The 22,148-nt window shown below is 36.1% G+C and overlaps 1 protein-coding gene and 1 long non-coding RNA gene across 12 annotated transcripts in view; one reads left to right on the top strand and one right to left on the bottom strand.

Moving 5' to 3' along the window:
- The window catches only part of Ctnna2 (catenin alpha 2), a 1,144,108-nt gene that overhangs the window by 1,107,165 nt on the left and 14,795 nt on the right, over positions 1–22,148 (top strand). For 4 of the 6 annotated variants that reach the window (XM_042273492.2, XM_076566967.1, XM_076566966.1 and 1 more), the window contains one exon: positions 12,689–12,832. The exons of the other annotated variants lie outside the window; for them this stretch is intronic. In XM_042273492.2, the coding sequence (XP_042129426.1) occupies positions 12,689–12,832 (144 nt within the window). The remainder of the gene's footprint in view (positions 1–12,688; positions 12,833–22,148) is intronic. 6 annotated transcript variants of the gene reach the window in all.
- On the bottom strand, positions 397–12,712 carry LOC121828023 (uncharacterized). Of its 6 annotated transcripts, none has more exons than XR_013049922.1 (7): positions 12,659–12,702; positions 11,926–11,994; positions 11,335–11,558; positions 5,953–6,072; positions 4,022–4,689; positions 3,573–3,655; positions 397–1,695 (listed from the first exon to the last, which is right to left on the bottom strand). It is a non-coding gene; the product is annotated as an uncharacterized LOC121828023 (long non-coding RNA). The 6 variants fall into 6 exon arrangements; XR_013049921.1 differs by having other exon boundaries at positions 12,480–12,674; XR_013049919.1 differs by lacking the exon at positions 11,335–11,558 and having other exon boundaries at positions 12,659–12,712.

Raw genomic sequence — 22,148 nt, 5'->3', positions numbered from 1 at the left:
CTAATTTCATAGTCTGGAAACTCATTGCCAAGCTGTGACTATTCTAATTATTGGGGGCTTTTGCATATTTACTCATTGTGAGTCGGCTTCCCCTTTGTTAGTGCTGGTAATTTTCATTCTCTGTTCAGGAGCCAGCTTCTCTAAATGTGGACTATGTTCACATGTTAGAGATGGTGAGACATTTATCAGGTTCCAATGCATACTAGGTTATCAGTAACCCTTGACAGTCAGTTGTTTGAATTTAATACATATTGATGTGCTGTTGCCAAAACCCTACATAGTTCTCAAACACTCTGTTATATATTCTTTGGTAGATCACCCTAATATTTCTCTTTTCATAAATATATTTTATCTAAACCATTTTCATCAAAGAATAGACACCAAAAGTTCAAAGAATTTTTAGAAGAATCAAGGTTTCTTGGCAAGATTTCCAAATGTTTGTGTTGAGGTTCTTCACCTTGGCTTCTTCTCCCTCATCCCCTTTCTCTCAACACAAGGTGCCATTTATTATAATGATTTCCATGTTCCAAAGTGTGGCCATGCCACTTTTAGTTCTTTTCCCAGCTAGCCATGATGCAGCCACTGTACCTGCAGATTGAGCAGGAACAAAACCATATCAATATGATGAATGTGTGAGCAAATATTCAGTTCCTTTTGAAATCATTTCTGTTGTCTTGGAAAGTCAACACTACAGTGTGATAAATCTCTGTGGATAAGTTTTAAACCATCCTTAAGGCAAGTGTTTCTGTTTCTGTGTGGCTTGCCTTGCTGAAAACATAGCTGGGAAAGAGCTGGTATGGCTGGCATGGAGTCTCATCTGGAAAGTCCGTTCCACACAGTTATACCTTAGAGCTCAGTCAGTTGGCTATTTTGTGCCTCTTCCCAATGCACAGTCACCTCTTTGCATTTCCAAAATGATCCTGCTTCAACATTCTTTCACAACCAAGAGCTATCTGTCTTGCACAGTGTCCTTCTGTCTATCTGGTGATGATCAATTCTCTCTTGCCAAGAAGTGATCAAAACATTGCATCTCCCTTGCTTCCTTTTTGATCTTCGGCCTTGATGGTACAGTTTTCCATACCACTCTGCTTTCGTACCCATTTGTCCATCGCACCTGTGAAACCGAGTGCTTTTTGTTCAGCTTGCCTCATGTGCTTCCATTTGTTACTTTTCAAATCTTAATGATTGACATGGATGCTCAGTGTATCCTTGTGGATCTCAGACTCCATCACTCTCATCTGGGCAAATATTATCTCTGGTAGAGCTGCTGTCCATCAACTTCTCAGTTCCCATTGTCTGTCACTGCCTCCAGAGCTTCATTTCCATTGTCCTTTGGTCATGTAGATTTAGTTCAAACCATCATGGCTTTGACTCACTCGCACTGTTGGCATTTGAGAGGTGTTTGAGATTGAGAACACCATCAAGAAGCCTGTTTCCTTCCTTGAGTCTTACTAAGTTTATAAATCCTTGTATGGGAGAAGGCTTCTTATAGAGGAATGTTATATAACTCTATGATAATCCAGAGTCAAGTGCATTTTATGAACATTGGCTGTCATACTGCTCAGTTGTGGTCCTTCTTGGGGCCGCCTCATGGCTTTTGTTTTCAAGCTTGACTGCTGTGTGGTGCCACATCTGCATCTGTAAGCTGGCTGTCTTTCTCACTTCTGCTTTCATATGAGTCTTCATCCTTTTTCACTGATAGCCAAAATGGAGAAAAGTTAAAAAAATAAACATTTTGTGCAAAATAGCCACAAATGACTGCCTTCAAAGTTTAGAAAGTCAAAGATATGAGAACCCATATACACAAATTTTCAATTATGTTGCCAAGAAAGATACACCAGTGTTGTGTGCCACATTTATATTATTCTCCATTGGGACAAAATTGCTACATTTTTCAGGAGAGGTCATTGTTTCACATATAATAAAGAAGGAGATATTTGAATCCTCCTGCTTGTCTTCCCATATCCCTGGAGTTCATCAATATGGCTTTTTTTGGAATATATGAAAACTACCAGGAAGTCAACATCTCTGTCAAATGAATAGAGATTTGGATAGATTACCTACAGTTGCCAAGAAAAAAAAAAGAGTTTGAAAAGACAAGCCATGTGTTATGTTGTCATGGTGCACATTAAAATAAAACACACATGTATGTACCATGTCAGCATATTGATGTTTTATGTGATTCTATGTGGATGAGGTGGAACTGGCTTGTTTTATTGTGTCTGCTTTTGACTTGAAATGGTGGAAAAAGAAAACTCAACCAATTATGGTAGAGAATGGGCATAAAATCTTCTTTCTGAGTCATGACAGAAGTGACAGAAATCAAGCAGTCCAAGATGGATGTCTCTGGAGACTCATCATCACATCTACTGTCTGAAAGCACTCATTGTCTACTGGTAATCTATTTTCTAGGTTGGCTTCTGCAATTCTGAACAGCCCAATGGTGCAGTTCTTATTAAATTTCAAGGTAGTAGATGCATTTGTGAGTCAATCAGTTCCATTTAGTTATAAATAAAATAATGCACAATTTTTTAAATCAACAGAATGATATAAATATTAGGTCAAAAAAGGAAGGCATGGATTTAAGAGATTAGCCAGTTTGAGTATGAGCTAGCATTGTCTCCTTTAGTGTTGTTTGAAGTTTTAAGTCTGTTTTGGGAAAGGGAATAAAAGATAAAAGGGAAGAGGAAGCCTAAAGCAAGGAGAAAAAGGGGAAGGGAAGGAGAAATTTTACCACAGCGTACCAAACTAGTTTAACATAATAGTCTGTTAAACATGACAACGTTGTATCATTGTGGGAGGAAACTTGAGCCAATGTGTGTGTTTTTGTCTTTTTAGAGTGGCTGTGTGTATAATGACATGTGTGTCTGTTAGTGTTGTGTAGGTGTGCAAGTGAGTAATAGTACACGTGTGGAGAGAGGCCAACATTGGCTATTTTTCCTCAGTCACTCTCTACCTTTAGTTTTAGAGAAAGTGCCTTCAGGGAAACTGAAGCTCATTGGATTGGCTAGGCTGGGTAGCCCACCAATGAGCTTCAGAGATTCTCTTGTTTCTATGTCCTCCGGTGCTATGTTATAGGCACAAGCCACAATGCTGAGCTTTTCATGTCGTGCTGGAGATAGATCTCAGATCTTTATGCTGGGAGAGGAGTCATTTCATCAACTGACCCAACTCTTCCGATCCCCTGAGCCAAAGTTTTTTTAAAAAATGTAACTGTTATTTTGATTATTTCTTTTTTTTTATTTGAAACTATTCTCTCATACAATACATCCCAACCAGAGTTTACCCTCCTTCCACTCTTCCTAGTTCCTTCTACCTCCACCTGCCCCAGATCCACTCCCTCTCTGTTTACTCTTCAGAAAAGAGTAGGCCTCTAAGATATGACAGCCAAACAAGACAAAATAAGACAGAATAATACAAAGCAGAAGCCCTCCTATCGAGGCTGGACAAGGCAACCCAATAAGAGGAAAAGAGTCTCAAGAGCAGGCAAAAGACTCAAAGATACACCACAAAACACCAAGCTAACAGCCATAACATATAAAAAGAGGACCTAGTGCAGACCCATGCAGTACCTGAGCTTGCTTTTCAGTCTCTGTGAGCCCATGTGAACCCCGCTTAGTTGAGTAAGTGGCCCATGTCATAATAAAGTGATTACCTAAATTTAAAAAAGGCAGCATTATTTATATCAGAATTTTATACAAGGCATTTTGATCATATTCACCAAATCCTTCTCTTAAAATCTCTAGATCTACACTTTACCTCCCCATTCCTTTCTAATTTTTGTTCTTTAAAAAGAAGAAATAAATAAACTTCCCCCCTTTTTATTTATTTATTTATTTTTTCATTTTACATACCAACCTCTGTTCCCCCTCCCTCCTCTTCCCTGGCCCTCTACCATCCCCGTGTCCCACTCCCATCCCCTCCTCATGGGGGAAGGGGGTCAAGAAAAAAACTTTAAAAAATAATGTTTTATATATACATGTGAGTGCCTGAATATTTTGTCTGCACACTTCTTACTTACCTGGTGCTTGTGGAGGTTAAAAGACAGTATCAAATTCTCTAGAGCTGGAGTTACAGCTGTGAGCTACCATGTGGGTGCTAGGAACTTAACCCAAGTGCTCTTAACTGCGAGGCCATCTCCCCACATATTGTGTCCTTTTTTCTTTCTTTTTTCCTTCCTTCCTTCTTTTCCTTTCTTTTTCTTTTTCTTTCTCTCTCTTCTCTCTGTCTTTCAGTTTCTGGTTTCTCTTCTTTCTTAGTAACCTACTGAGCCCTCTTTGTGCTGCATGTCAATGCTGGAGTGTAATTAGCCTACCAGTTCTCCTGTGAAGAAGACAAATTCTACCTCCCTCCAAAGCCACTACATATCAATAGCTACTCATGAGCCTTTTGAGGGGCTTTCACCCCTGTGCCGGAATGTTGACAGGCTTAATCTTGTTTCAGGGCTTGTACAGGCAACCACAGCAGCTGAGTTCATGAATACAGGGGTCTCGCCATGTCCATAAGACACAGTTACACTTCCAAGATGGCCTCTGAGTCTTGAGAGAAGGTGAATACATCCATGTCTTATTTGTGGCTGAGCACTCCACTAATATTTTTTCTCTGCTCTTTTATCACTTGTGAGATTGTGTTAACCACAGTCCACTGCACAAAGAAACTTCTCTGGTGAGGTCTGAGAGAGACACGCATCTAGAGGTATAGAGAGTAAGGAAACAATTGCAAGTTATTTATTATTGTTTGTGGGATGGTAACATATGTGTGTGCCACAGCAATTACATGGAGGTCAGAGTTCAATTTTGTGGAGTCAGTTCCCTCCTTCAACCTTTAAGTGGGTTCTGGGGATCAAACTCAATTCATCAGACCTCTGTGGCAAGCATGTTTACTAGCTAACCATCTCACTGGCCCAGTTGAAAGTCATTCTCATTGTGCATATTTTATCTTATGTGTTTAGCAAATTCTAATACAAGATGAAGATGATTATTCATGGTGATCGATGAATAATATTCTATAAAATACTGTTAACTAATAATTTTCAAAATCATCTTGACAATAGCACATATATAATGATATATGTATATCTATATATACACAGAAAAAAAACACATACACTTCATATTTCTTTTTTCCCCTCAGTGTGCAAGAGTTCAATAGTTGGTATATATGATCTGAACTAAAACAATTTATAAAAAAGAAAATGTGCAATGTTATATATATATATATATATATATATATATATATATATATATGTATATTTGTCTAGTTGGTAAGGGTGATATTTTATTTGAGTGAGTCTATATCTCCTGATACACACACACACACACACACACACACACATATGTGTATATATATATATATATATATATATATATATATATATATATATATATGTCCTAGTATTTTTTAACAGGATGAAATAGTTAGTGGAACAACCATAACATCTAACCGTTCAGACTTACACTTTAAGCATCTTTTTTTGGAGGTTTTAAAACATTTTCTGATGCTAACTATAGTCAATTCTTGATTATCTCCAATGATCAAATCATAGCAGTAATGGGGGGCTCTAAACTGCTAATTATCTCCACATCGAGTGAGAGGACATGTCTGTGTGGCTTTGGAACAAAAGGATATGCATTTAAGGAATTCATAGCAATTCAAAAGAACTTTATTCTGATCTTCTAGCCAGTGGGTCATTAAGTATTCAGGATTAAAGGACCTACCTTCCTTGATCTACACACAGCCTCAATGTCCATATCTATAGAGAGTAATATAACGTAAATTCTAAAAAAAAAAAAAAAAAAAAAAAAAAAAATCTGTATTGGGTAGCATGTACTGTGTCGCAGTAAGAAAATCAAGTAGATATTTATCAACTACAAAATAGAAACTGTTCTTAGTACACATTTTACACGTAAGGTGAGTTACTACATAATGTAGATTTTTTCCGTAAAGCCTCACCTTTGATCTATTAGGATGGCAAAACTTCAATGTGTACCTACATTCTGATACTCCATTCCATTTTGTACTCATATTCACACCAGTGTATTCAAGGTGTTGATTTTTTGTTTTTCACATACTCTGTAGGACAAATGACTGTTAATTGTTTTTCCAGTAAAAATTCATTCTCTCAAGAGTATAAACATGACATACAACCTATTCAAACTTATATTTTTGAAGAGCTAAGGAATCAAAATTTTAATAGAAAAGTAAAAATTCTCTTTAGGTGTTGGGCATGATTGGTTACCTGGTATATTTTCTGTCTAAATTCAAGCAGCCCTTGCTAAGGATGATGGGACACTGATTCCCTATTCAAAGAGGCTCTTCAGTTATATACTCTGTGATGGGGGTTCTCAACTTACCAATAGACTTAGTTTTATTCTCATTCGCTTCTTTGTTGCTATAATAAAATAGCATGACCTCAAGCAACATGAGGGAGAGAGTCTACAATGCTGAAGAAGGCATGGCGGCAGGAAGTAGTAGGAAGAAAGAACAGGAAGTGGGGTGAGGTGACAAACCCTCAAAGCTCCCACCAGTAATGTACTGATTCTAACAAGGTTCCCCCTTCTAAAGTTTCCATAAATTCTTCAAACAGTGCTTCCAACAGTGGACAAAGCATTCAAATCCTATTAGGGATATTTTTCATTCAAACCACCATACTGCTTTTTGAAAATTATTCACTGACAGAGTGAATCCAGTGGCGGTGATAGTACTGAACTATTTTCAATACACAAAAGAACTGTGTTTCAGTGTTCTCATTTGAAAAGAAGAGAAACTCTGTGTGAGAAGCCAGAACATGAGCCAAATGACATGTCTGTGGTTGAGGTATATTTGATCTCACCAGATTCATTTGGTGGCATCCCCTAAACTTGTACAGGGCTGAAGAATTATTTTTAGTTTACTTTGAGGACTGTATTAGTTTCATTTTCTGTTGTTGGGATTAAAATACCTTGAAAAAAAGCAATTTTAGGTGAAAATATTTATTATATGACAATTCAAGAATACAGCCCATCATGTTAGGAAAATCAAGGCAATGGGAGCTGAAATAAGATGATCACAATGTATCCAATACTAGGAAAGCAGAGAGGAATGAATATGTGATACTGCTCACTTTTTCCAGTTATGCCATGTTGGATGCTCTTCTCTGGGAATGGTCCCATATGTAATTAAAATGGGTCTTACTATGTCAATTAGCAAAATCAAGGAAGTCCCCCAGTGACATGACGAGATGTCTATATCCCAGATGATTCTTGAAACTATCAAGTTGACAACTGAAAGCAATTTTTACAAAGGCCTTATTGCTTATAATATTAGCAAGGGTTAATGGCTTTCAACAAAATGTATTGGTCCCAGAATTCTCAGCCTCACCATGTATTCCTTTGAGTCTTTAACATTTTTCAAATCACAAGAGACTCCAATTAAAAGGAAAGCAAATAATTGACACCTTAATCTATTATCAACACGTGCTTTAGATTTCAGTTGATATTCTAAGAATTATTTGGCAGCCAATTAACAATAATACCTTATAAAAACTTAGAAACTTGCCGGGCGGTGGTGGCGCACGCCTTTAATCCCAGCACTCGGGAGGCAGAGCCAGGTGGATCTCTGTGAGTTCGAGGCCAGCCTGGGCTACCAAGTGAGCTCCAGGAAAGGCGCAAAGCTACACAGAGAAACCCTGTCTCGAAAAACCAAAAAAAAAAAAAAAAAAAAAAAAAAAAAAAAAAAAAAAAACTTAGAAACTGTCTACATGGGTGTTCGCTGATTGAGGGGAAGATAATGGGCTGTATCTTGCAATATCTGTGAACCTTACACAAATTTATGGATATAGCACTGCCTTATAAAGTGTTAATGTGAGGAATATTCTAATCTTGAGGACTATTTCACAGGTGATAGATTTTTGAAGTCCTATTCCAAGGTCTTCATTATTGTAAATATTTAAAGTAATACTTTAAATAGGGCTTGAGGATTTAGCTCAGTGGCAGAGCATTTGCCCTGGGTTTTGGTGTCTAGCACACACACACAAAATAAATAAAAAAAAAAAACAAAATAAAACTTAAAGTAATTCTTAGATAAGCATTGTTAAAGAAACCTTTTAAACAATTTTAAATATATAAGAGCAGTTTCATGGGTACTTGCTCCCTGACCATAAACCAAATAATTTTGAGAGGTCAAAGCATTCAGTGAATAAAGTATATAGTAATACAGTCCTGGCTTTCTGGTTTTCCTGTATTATAAGATTCATCATTGATAGCAACAGTTACTTACAATTTCATACTTATAACTAATTGATACTTTGTTTGTTTGCTAATCTATGGTAGTTTTCACCCTCATTTCTCTCTGATTTGCCCCCAGAAAAACTTATAGGCAGAAGGAAATAGATAATATATAAAAAGTTGACATATGAAATAGATCAAACAAGCAGACTCAATATTAAGCTGTATACTAAAGATGATCTGGGGATTCCATTGTTGATTTTTCTGTATGTTTTTCCATTACTCAAAATGTCCAAGAACACAGTCAAGCTGACAGGATGTGCTCCTTTCGCTACTGTATCTGGGAAAGTTCTGGGAAGAGTATTTCCTAAGGCGGATCAGTGTTTGTGTAAGTTCTCATGATTTGTAATAGAAAGTTCTATTGTGGTGCCTCATTTCAGAGGGAAGATTTCTTAGGTTCCAATGATCAATATGATTGCAGTTAGTGAAATATAGTAGTCTGTAGACAGGATGGCTTTCACGTAGAACATATGTTGACATAGGTAATACAAATTTCCAATGACAGACTGACAATCAGGGCTTCACTGATTTCTCATCTACATCAGATAGCTTCTGATTCCTTGAATTTAGCCTCCATTGACTCTCTCTCTCACACATTTACTATGTGAAGACAGAGTGAACAGTATGAGTTAAATCACATCATTCCAACCTTCTTAGTCTCTACTAGCAAATAATTACCATGGAGGATATTTTTTGTCTATTGCGTTTTTATTATACTATGCATCCCATCTCATTTTCTATGTAATTTCTCAGCTTACTGGGATGTTTGGGATTCTCTGCTAAAATGGAAGGGCACCTTCGGATGGCTACCTCTGTGTTTTTACTGTTCTCTTGGTTCACTGAATTCTGAAAATGAAAGTGTGCTTCACTTACTGCTGTCTACATTCTGTCCTTATAGATGCTTTTGTCAAATGCTTTCTCCAGTCTAATTTAAATGATTTACAAAATATGGCTTTGATCACAGCCCTTAGAAGAGAAATATGTGACACATTATGGTCCATGTATCTTATAAATAGGAAAGACTTCTGGATGGCCAATATGGAGTTTTCTTATTTCAGATTTCCTGAACTACTTCAGAACACATCATCTTATCCTAATCTTGAACAATCACTTTCCTTTTAGGCAATAAATGTATTTCAAATCCTCCATCTTAATCCTATTTTCTAGAAGGCAAACTTTCTTAATTCAGAGTGTTAATCTTTCCTCTCATCATCAATATTGTATCTCATTTTATTGCTTTTCTCTGAATACCTTCATCTATGCAGATGCTTTGCTGATAATGAAGTTGACTGGAACTGGAGTTAGATGTTCTGTCAAATCTATATGACCTGTGTCTTGACCTCATTCATCCATTTTCTTTGGCAAATCTATTTTGCAACTGGGTATAACTATCTTGGAAAGGTTCCAGTCAGGGTCATTTAAAAAAATGTATCTATTCTTTTCTGCTCTTATTTCTATACATAAGATAGTACCATAAAACAAACCAATCAATTACACCTTTATATAGAAACTTCTGATTCAAACATGCCCCTATAGTTGATAATTAAGATTTCTCTTTTTGAGTTACTTTTCTTCAATACTAACACTGTGATCAAGTTGTGTGGCTCTGGCCTAGTCACGTTTTCCATGTTCAATTAGTTTATTAGTTTATAAGAATGATCTGCAGATCGTTCTTTCAAAGTACTCCTATCATTCCAGCAGTCTCTTTTCAATCTCCTACATTAGATATTAAATTAAATTCATTAATGCAAAGAAATTAAAAGCCATCCTATATGTCCTTCATCAGATGAACATAGTAACTTTAATGATAGAAACGTCTGCCTGACATCTTAAAATCTTTTTATGTCTTATCTTGAAGAGACTCCTCATTCATTTGTTTTAATATTATGGAAAAAGCATGCAGCAAATTATCAGGTAAAGTCAAACAGATTGTATGAACATTGTCAAGGGGCTAGACCCTTGGGTTGCATCCTGCATCAAAGCAAGTTATCTTGTTTTAACTAATATCATCACTACAGGCATTTTCACAACCAATCACACCAACTTCACCTGAAATGTCAGCACAGTGTATTATTGTGCATCCTTTTGATGCAGCCTAGTTTTGCATTGGGTTCCTGAAGTTGTTTTCCATTTCGCAATTGTCAATAGGCAGACCATAAGAAATACTTACAGATTATTGTTCAACTTTAGTATATTCAACTTCCTTATTTATAAACTAGTTAACTCAATTTGTGTTCTTTTGTGTAATGGTGTAGAATTATAACTTCTTTATTGGGTAGTCAAAATCTAAAGATGTTTATTGGAAATTGGGCAATTGCGTCATTAATCTTTATGACCTTTAAAATTTTGAAACATGACTCAAGTTCCTACGATTTCAGTTCAGCTTTGAAAATAATAACCATAATTGACTAGTATATTCCCTACAAAGAAAAAAATCAGGCGATGCTTATTATTTAAAATCAATGGCACATTACAAATTATTAAAAATAGCTAAGATAAGCCAACTAATCAATGATTCAATGTGTAAAAACTGAAAGTGAAACTTTCATAGAGTCATTAGTTTCAAGATCTTATGAAAAAATGCTATTGTATGTTGAATTTGAATTTATGCAAAAACATTATATAAAATGGAAATACAGTAATACAGCAAGGAAAATCCATGTAGAGAACCCTTGCTTTCTCTTACTCAGAAAGACTGTCAAATGTGAGAAAAGGCCCTTCTGCATATACACTTGAAAATTTTTTCTTTGGTTTCATCTTGAATTCTATAAAGACATTCTTTAAATGTCTCCAACATTTATTTTCAAGCTGAGGATGGGAGTGATGTTGCTAAATCTATCATTAATTTGAATTTAGTAACTTCCATGTTTCAAAATGCTCCCAAACTTGCCAGTTTTGCATAATTTTATATTGTAATTATTATAATACACATATATTTGGTAAATGACAGTAGAATTAAACATTGAACTACATTGATTTAAAAATCAAAGATTCACACATTTGGTATTTTATTTAATCTGCATATGCAAACAGACTTTGGCAAAGCCAAAGTTATTATTTTGAATCTTACTTTTTGCTAACACATTTTCTGTGAGAAGAGATGGTTTTCTTCTTCATCCTTTCAACTAGACCAGTAGTTCTCAAACTTCCTGATGCTGAGACTCTTTAATATAGCTCCTCATGTTGTGGTGACCCCCAACCACAAATTATTTTGTTGGTACTTCATAACTGAAATTTTGCTACAGTTGTGAATCATAATGCAAATATTAATAGGCAGGATATCGGATATGCAACCTGTAAAGAGATCATGACCCACAGGTTGAGAAACACTGCACTATATAGAAGCAGCTCTGGCTTCTATATGATATACGAACTGCTCTTCAGTACCAATAATTTTCTTTACTATAGTTCTTACTTCATAACTTGTCGCCTTTCACATTCTTATATTTCTAAGCCATCTCTTGAAAAGAACCATCATAGTTCTCTTTTACATTGCTGCATCTTGACTGAGAAAAAACTGGACTCAGATATTAAAGTTCTGCCTATAAGACTGGAATTGTTTATTCCAAGAATAGTTGGTCAGGCAGTTAACCTCTGGGTCATATAAACTTGGCCTCTGAGTATGAAAGTACAGAGGTTTGGGGGATTATAAGAATCTTACCTTTGATTTTCTTGGAGTTTAGAAAATGAGCTTTACAGACCCAGTGAAGATACATAGTATAACTGGTACCTATGGAAAACATTTTCAAAAAACAAACAAGATTTTCAGAACAACATATATTGAGAAAATTTAAGAATTCTAAAGGTAGAAATGGGCATTGGTTATTGGCTTATCTTTTCAATCATGTCATTCACACAACCCCTCTTGGGTTCCAAAATCAATCACAAAAATTTGCAGTAACAATGAATACTCCCCCAAAGAATGAGGTAAGTATCCCTTTTATACCACATGCTGGGTTATGTACAAAGGTCAAGCCTTTGACCAAGCTAACACATCAGGACACTAGAACCTCCAAGCAAGGCACCTGGAACCCCCACATTTTGTTCCAGGTTTTAAGAGTTACAGATAATCCTTGCTTTCTCTCTTGGCAATGTTCAATGCTTTTAAAAGAGGAGTCATTCCTTTTGAGCCCATATAACTATCCCTAACAGTGCTGGGCAAAGGAGGGTGCTTCTTCATCCTTCTCCCAGATGGTCCCTTTATCTGTTGGATACCTAAAGAGGAATCTGAATGACTGGCTGCTTAATGTCAAGAAGGCCAGCACATAATCTCTTTCAGCACCTAATTCCTTCGTAACCTCTTTCTCCTAGGTAATTCCCTGTTCCCTCTTCCACTTCCCCAATTCCCTCCCAATTAGGATACGGGTTTTTTTTTCTCTTGCTCTCTCTCTCACTTTCTCTTTTCTGTATCTCTCGGAAATCAGACAGGAGTTCAGAGCACTTTCACTACCTTTTATGAGGTAGATTGTGATGTCATAGATGGGGGCAGGGCTAGTCAACTTTCTACCCACCTCCCAACCTGTGCTGAGGGAGCTCCAATCGGGAGTGGAAGCAGTGACTCCTCCATGGTAAGTAACTTCACTTTATCATCTAATATCTTTGTTGTAATTATTAATTCTGAAGAGCGGGTGGGGGTACAGATGGGCTAGAATTCCAGGCAAATGAATATATGCAAGCTGAAACACTCTTTACATAATCAACTTTGGGCAAAGGCCCTGTTTGTTTTTGAGAAGGGTTAGGAATCTGAGCAGAGATAAACTTCCACTGTGATCCAGACTTGAGAAGCACACATAGTGTTGCCATTGCATTTCAGTCTTTCTTCCCATCAGGGCTGAAAGTACGTAATGTGTGATGCATCTACCCTGCCATCTCTGTGTACTCCCCTGAAGAAAGCTAGCCAAGAGGATATGCTGATTATTTGTCTTTAAAGAGTATTGCAGGGCCATACAATGTCCTTTATTGATGTTGGCCCTGAGACTTTTTCAACACTTCTAAAATCATGGGGGGTAACAAAGCAAACAAACTGTATTTTCAACGTGCTTGATTTAGGTGTTTTTTTTTTTTTTTTTTTTTTTTTTTTTTTTTTTTTTTTTTTTTTTTTAGAGGAAAGCTTCCAAATGCCATGACAAATTTGACTTTTTTAATGAAAAAAGTCGCCACTCTTGCAAGCTTAGGGCATGCCATTTTTAAAGTGTCACAACCAAATATACTATCGTTTTTGTATGTTATTGTTGCTGTTCCGTGTTGTAACACTGCTGTTTTTATTGGGTCACTTGGTGAAGACGTTGGGAAAGCTGCTGTTCTTTGAGTTTCTGTTGCTGATTAGCTCTTTATATGCCTTACTGTTTAGAGAGAAAAGATGAAGTAGAATGAGCCTTTCTCTTGGCTTCTTTCCTTGTTTTTTTCCTGGGTACTTATTAAAATGCTGGAGCTGGAAGCTTTTCTCTGAGAGGGCAAAAAGGGATCATGAATGCAGTTACACCTTTCAGGGAATCGGAAGGACTAGGATTTCTTTTCTTCCTTCCTTCCTTCCTTCCTTCCTTCCTTCCTTCCTTCCTTCCTTCCTTCCTTCCTTCCTTCCTCTCTCTCTCTCTCTCTCTCTCTCTCTCTCTCTTTCTTTCTTCTTTCTTTCTTTCTTTTTTCCTCCCTTCCTTTCTTCTTTCTCTCTCTTTCTTTCATCCTTTCTTTCCTCCTTCCTTCCTTCCTTCCTTTCTTTGTTTCTTTCTTTCTTTTCTTACAATTGAACATCAGAACATGGGTCCCTGTTGAAATGAGGTGGCCACATTTAGGTATGGACTATGAGAATTATAAAATATGCAAAGAGGATATCACTTATGTTTTTCAAAGTATAGAGCCTTAATTAGGCATTTATTTATGCACATTGGTGGTAGAACATGTGGATAGTTTGAATGGAGATCTTTTTTTGTTTTGCTTTGTGTTTATTTTTGAAACAAGGTCTCACATATCTCTGGGTGACATCCAAGTTTTTATGTAGATGAGAATAACTTTGAATTTCTTATCCTCCATCTCCTGAGTGCTAGGATTATAGATGTGCACCACCAAACCAAGTTTAATGTGTTGCTAGAGATTGATCCTAGGGCTTTTGGCCTACTCAGGAAGCACTTTACCACTGATCCATATCCACAACCCCCAAAACATAGCTCTCACTAATAGTTTTTCTGTTTTCTGTTTTATTCAGAACTTGTATTTCTTATACCAGATTTGTAGAACTTTTTATTTTAGTCAGCACTGGATCATTTTGGTACTGGGAATTTGGGACCTGGAGGGGTGGTGCTTCTAGAATTAATTTCTCTTTTAGATGCCCAGTCTAAAAGACCAACTATAATTTTAGATATTTTAGACCAGGTATAGAAAAATAGGGCCACTCTAGCCAACAGGAAGATTTTGGGTGGTATTCACTAGCATTCAAGCTAATGTTACAATGCACATGAGAATGCTAACATCTTACATGTTTGGTTATTCCCTGTCAAATCTCTTATCTTATCTCTCATTAAAAGCATTACACCCCTAAATCCCAGGTAGGACCAATGTTTTCAGTGGTAGGAAATGTGATGTCTACTCATAGCTCAAGTTGTTAATGTCTTTTATCAACCCCCCACACAGCTGCCAGGTAAGAAATGGCAATATTTTTCCAAACTCTTGGAACACAATCATCTTTAAACTTCGTGAGTTGAGAGTGGTTGTGTTGTACGCTTGTGCCAACTCAGAAAGTCTACCATGGAATGTCTCATGCATGCACTTGTTGATTTTCATGTGCATGTTCCATCGACAGTGGTGTTTAGTGTTTTTTAAATGTACTTTGTATGTATTAAAATTATAATTTATAAATGCACACATATAATATATTCAAAAGGAGATGGTGGATTGTAACAGTAGTTGTATTTGATTAAGATCTATAATTGATATACTGATCCTCTTCCTGTCATTGACTGGTTAGGTTTATCCAAAGTCAATGATTTAGATTCTTTGGGCATCTGATTTTTCTTAACTATGAAGTAGGTATATGGTCTATAAAGGATGTAGCCTCATGTATATAGACTCAAAAATTCTATATTTTTATGATTTTTGAAAAAAAGATAGCTAAAAAGAGGACTGAATAGCTGAAAAAAATACAGTTTTTATATTGGACATATCTTCAATCCTTTAACAAGTTCATTCAAAAATAGATTTTAAAATATATCCTCCATCTGGTGCACTGTTTTTGGTTAATACTATATATGAATAGTCCATGTTCTTTGGCATGTAATCATCATTTGATTAACTTGTTCTCTATAACACACTTAATTCTGAATGAACTGAAATTTAAGGAGAAGTAGTACCGTGATAACTGGATTTGCTGTTTTGAAAGAATGATTTGTTTAGAACTCAGTATTTTTATAATTTTATGGTTAAAAATTGTTTGGCATTAAAAATATACATATCTACTAGATGCTCCACAAAAAAATGTCATTGAAGACTCTGAAGTGCAAGGTTACATATGCAATATTTTAGGAACACCCCTATGTTATGGATAAGTATTGATGAGTAGAGAATTGATATGTACTAAGCTATGAGCTATATAGGAGATAAAAAGATTGTTCATTTGGGTCTTGAGGAATGTGCAAATCTCTAAACACTTGCCAAGTGATAACTTGGAAATTAACACAGTAAGTGTTCAAGTAACTAAGAAATATCCCTGTGACCTTTTAAGCTAAGGACCTAGTTTAGGTTCTTATCTAGTATAAGTATCTTCATTTCCTAATGTTACATAAATTTCTACAATTTGATGTCTCTGGAACTACCTTTAGACTAACTTGTTTAGGGGGAGCAACAAGCTCATAGACTTGAATGTTATGGAATGGTTGTGAGAAGTGGAGGTGATTGCCCTTAGTAGTATTGGTGTCTGTGTTTTTGTGTATTTGTGTTTTTGTACAAGAGGATGCCAGATAAGAATATAGGTCTTCAAGATCAAAGAAATGTTAATGGACTTGAGGATATCATGTATTCAGATGTGTTTTACATCAAAATTATTTAATCCTGATAGTCTTGTACTTTTCCTGAATCATTTCTGACTTAATTATATGTTTAGTTTACAACACATTTTACTTCTTTGGAGAAATTAAGAAGCCCACAAGTGAATGGACTGTAGTTGTTTTTGATGAAGGTAAAACTAGAGAGCCATTTTCTAGGTTATACAGAATATCATGTGACCATGCCTAGCCACATCTGTGGAAGACAGTTGAAGGAAAAGGGAATAGCCCCAAAGCTAACTGGTTCTCAGGTGAAAATGCAAAGAGAGTGTTTTTCTGGAGCCATCCGTGGCAGCTTTAGAACTGTTAGATGGTGATGGAAATGTCCACCAGCCAATGAGAATCTGTGTCATTAGATGGTTTTGGAAGGCAAGGAGAAGCAAGAATCATGGCATATTCTCTGCCCTAGAAAAGCCACAGTTGATACTGTTTAACTACTAAGTAAAACTGTGTGTCATTATGTAAGTCTTCTTTCTGATACCTTTGGGAAGAGATTACTGATTTAGGTCTGATTTACACATATGGATAAACAAAAACTTATCCAAAAGCTTCTGTGATAGAGACTCAGTGATGATTTGTAGTGTGTACTCTGCCTCACTTTCTTGTCATCAAAAGCCATCCACGTTACTATTTTGACCTTTCTAACAGTTTTGAACTCCATGAATAGACCTACCCTGCAGCCTATCCTCTTTTCCAGATTCTCCAGGCTTTGTAACTAAATAAAGATTTGGCTCACTCCATTCTGTGAAATGCTTCTTAGTTTCTTAATGTGACATCAAAATTACCTTTTAGATTTTATTATCTCAGGAAATCATTTTTTTTCCACAGGCTAAACTTGACTATGTGAGAACACTGAAGTTTAGGGATGAAAAACAGCTTTCCAAGAGAAAAAAATTTTGTTGGAACTAATCGTTCAATACAAAGGTCAAAGGAAACTTGAATTATTTTTCAAAGACATTATAGATCATTAAAGGATGGTAGTGATATTAGAACTGCTTTCCCCGAAAGAAAGTTGACATTGTTCTCTTTACTCAGGTCCAAGCAAGCATACGTATAGAGTATTCTAGAAATAATCAGATCTGTAAATTAACACATACTGAATATATAATGTGATGTCTATTGTTTGATGTAGTATAGATACACAGACAAAATTATCATGGAAAACAAGAGTCTAAAACAAGTAAAAATGATATATTACAACATTTTTCCTGAACAAAATACAATACAAGGTAATTTGAATATCTACATAGAAAGGGGCAAAGAGTCAAAAGAAAGTGCCATGTATATGTATAATTTACTCATATTTATACATATACATGACACTTTCTTTTGACTCTTTGAGAATATATATATATATATATACATACATATATATATATATATATATATATATATATATATATATATATATATATATATTCTTTGTAAATATAGAACCACCATGGAATAAGAATTTTCCAGGGAGAAGAGAAAGTATAATATCCCCAAAGAAGAAAACTGAAAAATCTTACTATTTATGTATATGTACATTTTAGGCTGATTTTACCTGAAAATGTCAGAGAAAGGTAGAATGTGTTTGTCTTATTACTACTATTATTCAGTAGTGTTCTTTTTTCTTTTGCAATGACCAGAACATCTGCATGAAAAACCCAGCATAGGGGTAAAAGGAGGCTATGAAAATGCAGAAGCTAGGCTAAATTGCAGACCTCTTGAATAAAGATGATAGAGAGTAGGATCTTGGAATATCTAATTAACTACCAACTTCTTAACATACACCAGGTGATTCATTTTCACACCTCTGTTTCAAAGTCTGCAAAGTAACAAACTGACTCATCGTTCTGTTCTTGGAAGAAGTTTCAGAGGGGAAAAAATTTAACATTAGGAGTTAAGAATTTAGAGAGTTAATGGTAACCTTGTTAGTTAGGTTTTCATAGCTGCAACTAAAATGCCTTGAAAGACCAATTTGAGGGTGGATTTACTTGTTTTGGCTCACTGTTTTGGATTGTTCAGCTCTGGTCACTTGACTGCTTGTTTCTAGACCCTGACTGAGGCAGAAGATAATGGCAGTGGAAGCATATGACAAAGGCTGCTTACCTCAAGAGAGAGTGAGGCAGCCTCTTTGACAAGCCCCCTGGGGCTTTCTTCCACCTAGACCTGTCTTCTTATTGTTTGCCACTTCCCAATAATGCCACCATACTTTATAAGTCCATCAAAGGATCAATCCACCAATTAGGTCAGTGCCCTTAGGATTCTAATCATTTCCTCAAAGCTATCAGCTGGAAGCTAAACCACTGATGCATGAGCCTGAGTGGGGCATTTCACATTAAAACTGAAGCAGTAATGTAAGACTATGCATCAAATAGTCCATTTAAACCTTGGCTAAGCATGAGGAATAATGTTATCAGAATGATGGTTAGTAAGTCTAAGGAATTAGTAAATGATGAACTTAAAGGAATAAGGTGGGACAGTAGAGATCTGAGAAGTGGTCTTGCATATTTTGTTTGTCCTGTCCCAACATGAAAAGTTAAGGCAGAACAAAACTAAGTGGCTCTATATCTCCAAAGTTGTGAAGAGATGTGCATTTATGTGGATATGTGAGATGGGGAGGGAAGAAGAGAATATTGAGAAGAAATAGAGAAAGAACAATTCAGAGAAGTTTATTTCAAGAATAGTATTGACAGAGCTGTTTGATGATTTTAAGTGAAAGACTTTGAAAAATTTGCACATTAGCATTCTCATCTTAACTAGAAAAAAATACATGTGTTTATGCTCCTGAAATGAAATGTGACCTAGATGGTCTGTATTAAAAATATTAGTTGCATAACTATATGTTTGAATCAACAATCAATTAGAAGTGTTAAATTTCTTCTCTATTTTCCCTTCATGGATAACAGCTGTTACCCTACACCCATCAGTCTGTGCACAAAGCTAGGGAAGTGCTCAAAGACAGGAAGAAGGGACACTTGAGATATGCCCCACACTTGTTGCTTCCAAAGAGACACTACAGCTTTTTTGATGCCATAGATATCCTCTTGTTCCCTTTCATCATGTCTACCCCAGTCAAGCTTTTGGACATTCAAAGAGCTGAGCAACCAGTCAAGGGCTCTGCCTCATAGAGATAGGTGCATCATTGTGAGTTTAGAGGAATCATATGGAGAGGTGATGGATGAAATCAGGGAAAACAATTACTCAGACAAAAGAGAATAGTATTGATTTTTCACATTTGAGAATATAGAAGCAACAATTAGCTATTAAACTAGGAGATGCTCATATTTTTGCTTCTACCATTCTGAAACTGAAGTTTGGAAAACAAATATGGATCAGTATCCAATTCGTAAAGGTTTCTGATATAGATGGATTTGGACTCTAGAAAGAAGAGAGGGGACAGCCTTTTTGGTTAAGGTGAGACCTTCCTAGGATATAAAGGCAATCTGAGACTCCTAAATAGGAAGACTTTTTTTTCCAATTTACTAAGTCTGGAGTAGTCCAGATAAACCTTTTCTGTGAAGGTTGTTGTGGTTTGTCAGCGTAGAGTGTTAAACCATCTCTGAATTCTCCTAATGGGTGTCTATAGCAACCACTCATCTCTAGTCAGTGATACTTGACTGTATTGGAGTCAACAAAATTACCTCTGGAAGAGCACTATAGAACTATTTGCCATCTTGATCTTTTGCTCAGAATATACACACCTTTTGAGATGGAGCTTCTGGTATTCCTTCTCTTTGAAAGGGTAGAAAATGACAGATGCTCTGCTTCCAGATTCACTTTCCGCCCCTCGGTGTTAGCCTGGCACCAGGGCTTGGAGGTGTACTTGGCTAAAAGAAAGACTGTTAAGGACCTATTAGAGTAGTTATTGTTCATCGATCACCTTAACTCCTTCCTACTTGTAACAGATCCCCCTTAGCTTACAGATACAGGAATTCCTGTTCCCAAAGACTATTATTTGAATGGTTAAATTTAGAGAAAAAAATTTTAAACAGGGCAAAAATGACTTACATTTATTACTTTGAATGAACAAGGAGTTTTTAAAAAAATTCCATTGTGTTCATGACATTTAAACTTGCAAGTTTCTATCCTCAATACTATGATTCAGGTAATTTTTTTAATTTTTAAAGTACTGTGAAAACAATGTAATTATCATAGCACTTTGTTCATTCTGTACACTTTGAAATCTTGATATGGTGGGATCAGATAAATCTATTTTTAAGATGGAAGGAAAAGGAGAAAGAGATAGGCTATGTTCCTTCTTTAAAATATTATTTTTTTTCAATAATATCTAGTGTATTAAGCTAATGATCATGTTGGAATTCAATTTTCTAGTGGAGTTCTTTTTGAGATATTTATAATCAATAAATTCTGTAGCATATAAGTTTGTACCAGGTGAGCCTTGAAACCATGGGGTTATTGTCAAGCACTAAAGATGTTTCACAGCTAAGAATTATAATAAAGTTGGAGTGCCCTTGTAGATATAACCCCAGATATAAGACACCACTCAGTGATATATCGAGTGCTATACTAAATTGTAGCCTTGGCATTTTTGTCTCTTGGGGAAAAAATGAGATGACCTTAAGTCTTGTAATACATATGTAGGTGATTCAACTTTGTCAAGGCTAGACTCACAGGAAATCCAAGAAAAAAGTTTGCCTTGGGGAAATTTCCATGTCAATATTAAATGTAGTATAATGCAGCATCTTGCCCATGCTAAAATCAATCTGCAACTCTGTAATGTTTATCTTTGTTCCTGGGTTTACAGTTGCTGTCACCTTAAAATTAAGTAGTATTTTCCCATAATAAGTTTTCCAGTTCATAGTTTTCAAGCTTCTTTTCAACAGAAACTCTGATATATTTTTCTCTGATTTTTGGCAATACTGTTATGCATTTCCTGTCTTTTGAGGATTCTGTTCCCTTTAATCTGTGAATTATGAAAGTTTCTTGTGTAGCTCAGTCTCTTTTGAGAGAGTACAGACAATATGTTGTCCATCCATAGAGGTCCTTTGTTGAACCAAAAATACTTGCAGTTTTAGATGGAAGGGAACCCTCAGGTGTTTTTTGCTACATTTTCAATAAAGTGCATTCGCTGCAGGAGAACAGAACTAGAAGGCTTCCAAACTAGGCCAAGCCCTGGCAGGCACCTGTATGAGGAAGCATCCTAGCTTCTAAAGAGAGCCACCTTACATGCCTTTTATGTCTTCTCTCAGTTACAGGCATTTAGAACTGTGGTCCATTGCTAAATGCATGATTCACAAGGACAAAGGGCATCTAAGATGATTGTCTTTCCTCTTGTAGGTTCCTCTTTTCTTTTCCCTACTGATGAGAAAGTGAAGCTAAACTTAGTATTACTTTTTTAAAAATTAGAATTAACTCGGGAAAAGTCTAATAAGTTTGGTCACAGGGCATATGCCAAATTTGGGAGATATCTAAAAGTGTATAGCCCAGCAAAGTGAACACTCATCAATTTTTAGTTTCCAATAGGCACATCTCATACTTCAGTTTAAAGAGAAGCCTCAACTAATAATCCATCACTGAGCTGAGTGTCACTTATCCCACTATCACCAATACCTAATCCCAATGTGCTTCATGTATTGGGAACCCTTGTGGAAAACACACCAGGAAGGGGCAAAACAGTACTTGTACTTAAGGATCCAGAATAGTAGCTATGGAGACAGGACCCACAAAGCTTTCAAGTACAAAACAGCAAATAAATAGCTCTCCATCCGATTGGAGAAAGAAATGCAGCAGAATTGAGAAGGAGTCATCAAAGGCATATTAGTGGATGAGCTGCTAGTTCATGTGGAAGGCATGACTTCCCTTCCATTTATTCTTAGAATTTGTCTGTCTCTTTTCAACCCCTTAA

Source organism: Peromyscus maniculatus, chromosome 3 (assembly GCF_049852395.1).
Source record: "Peromyscus maniculatus bairdii isolate BWxNUB_F1_BW_parent chromosome 3, HU_Pman_BW_mat_3.1, whole genome shotgun sequence".
Lineage (NCBI taxonomy): Eukaryota > Metazoa > Chordata > Mammalia > Rodentia > Cricetidae > Peromyscus > Peromyscus maniculatus.
The sequence above is the reverse complement of the archived record's forward strand: the minus strand, read 5'-3'. Positions and strand labels throughout refer to the sequence as shown.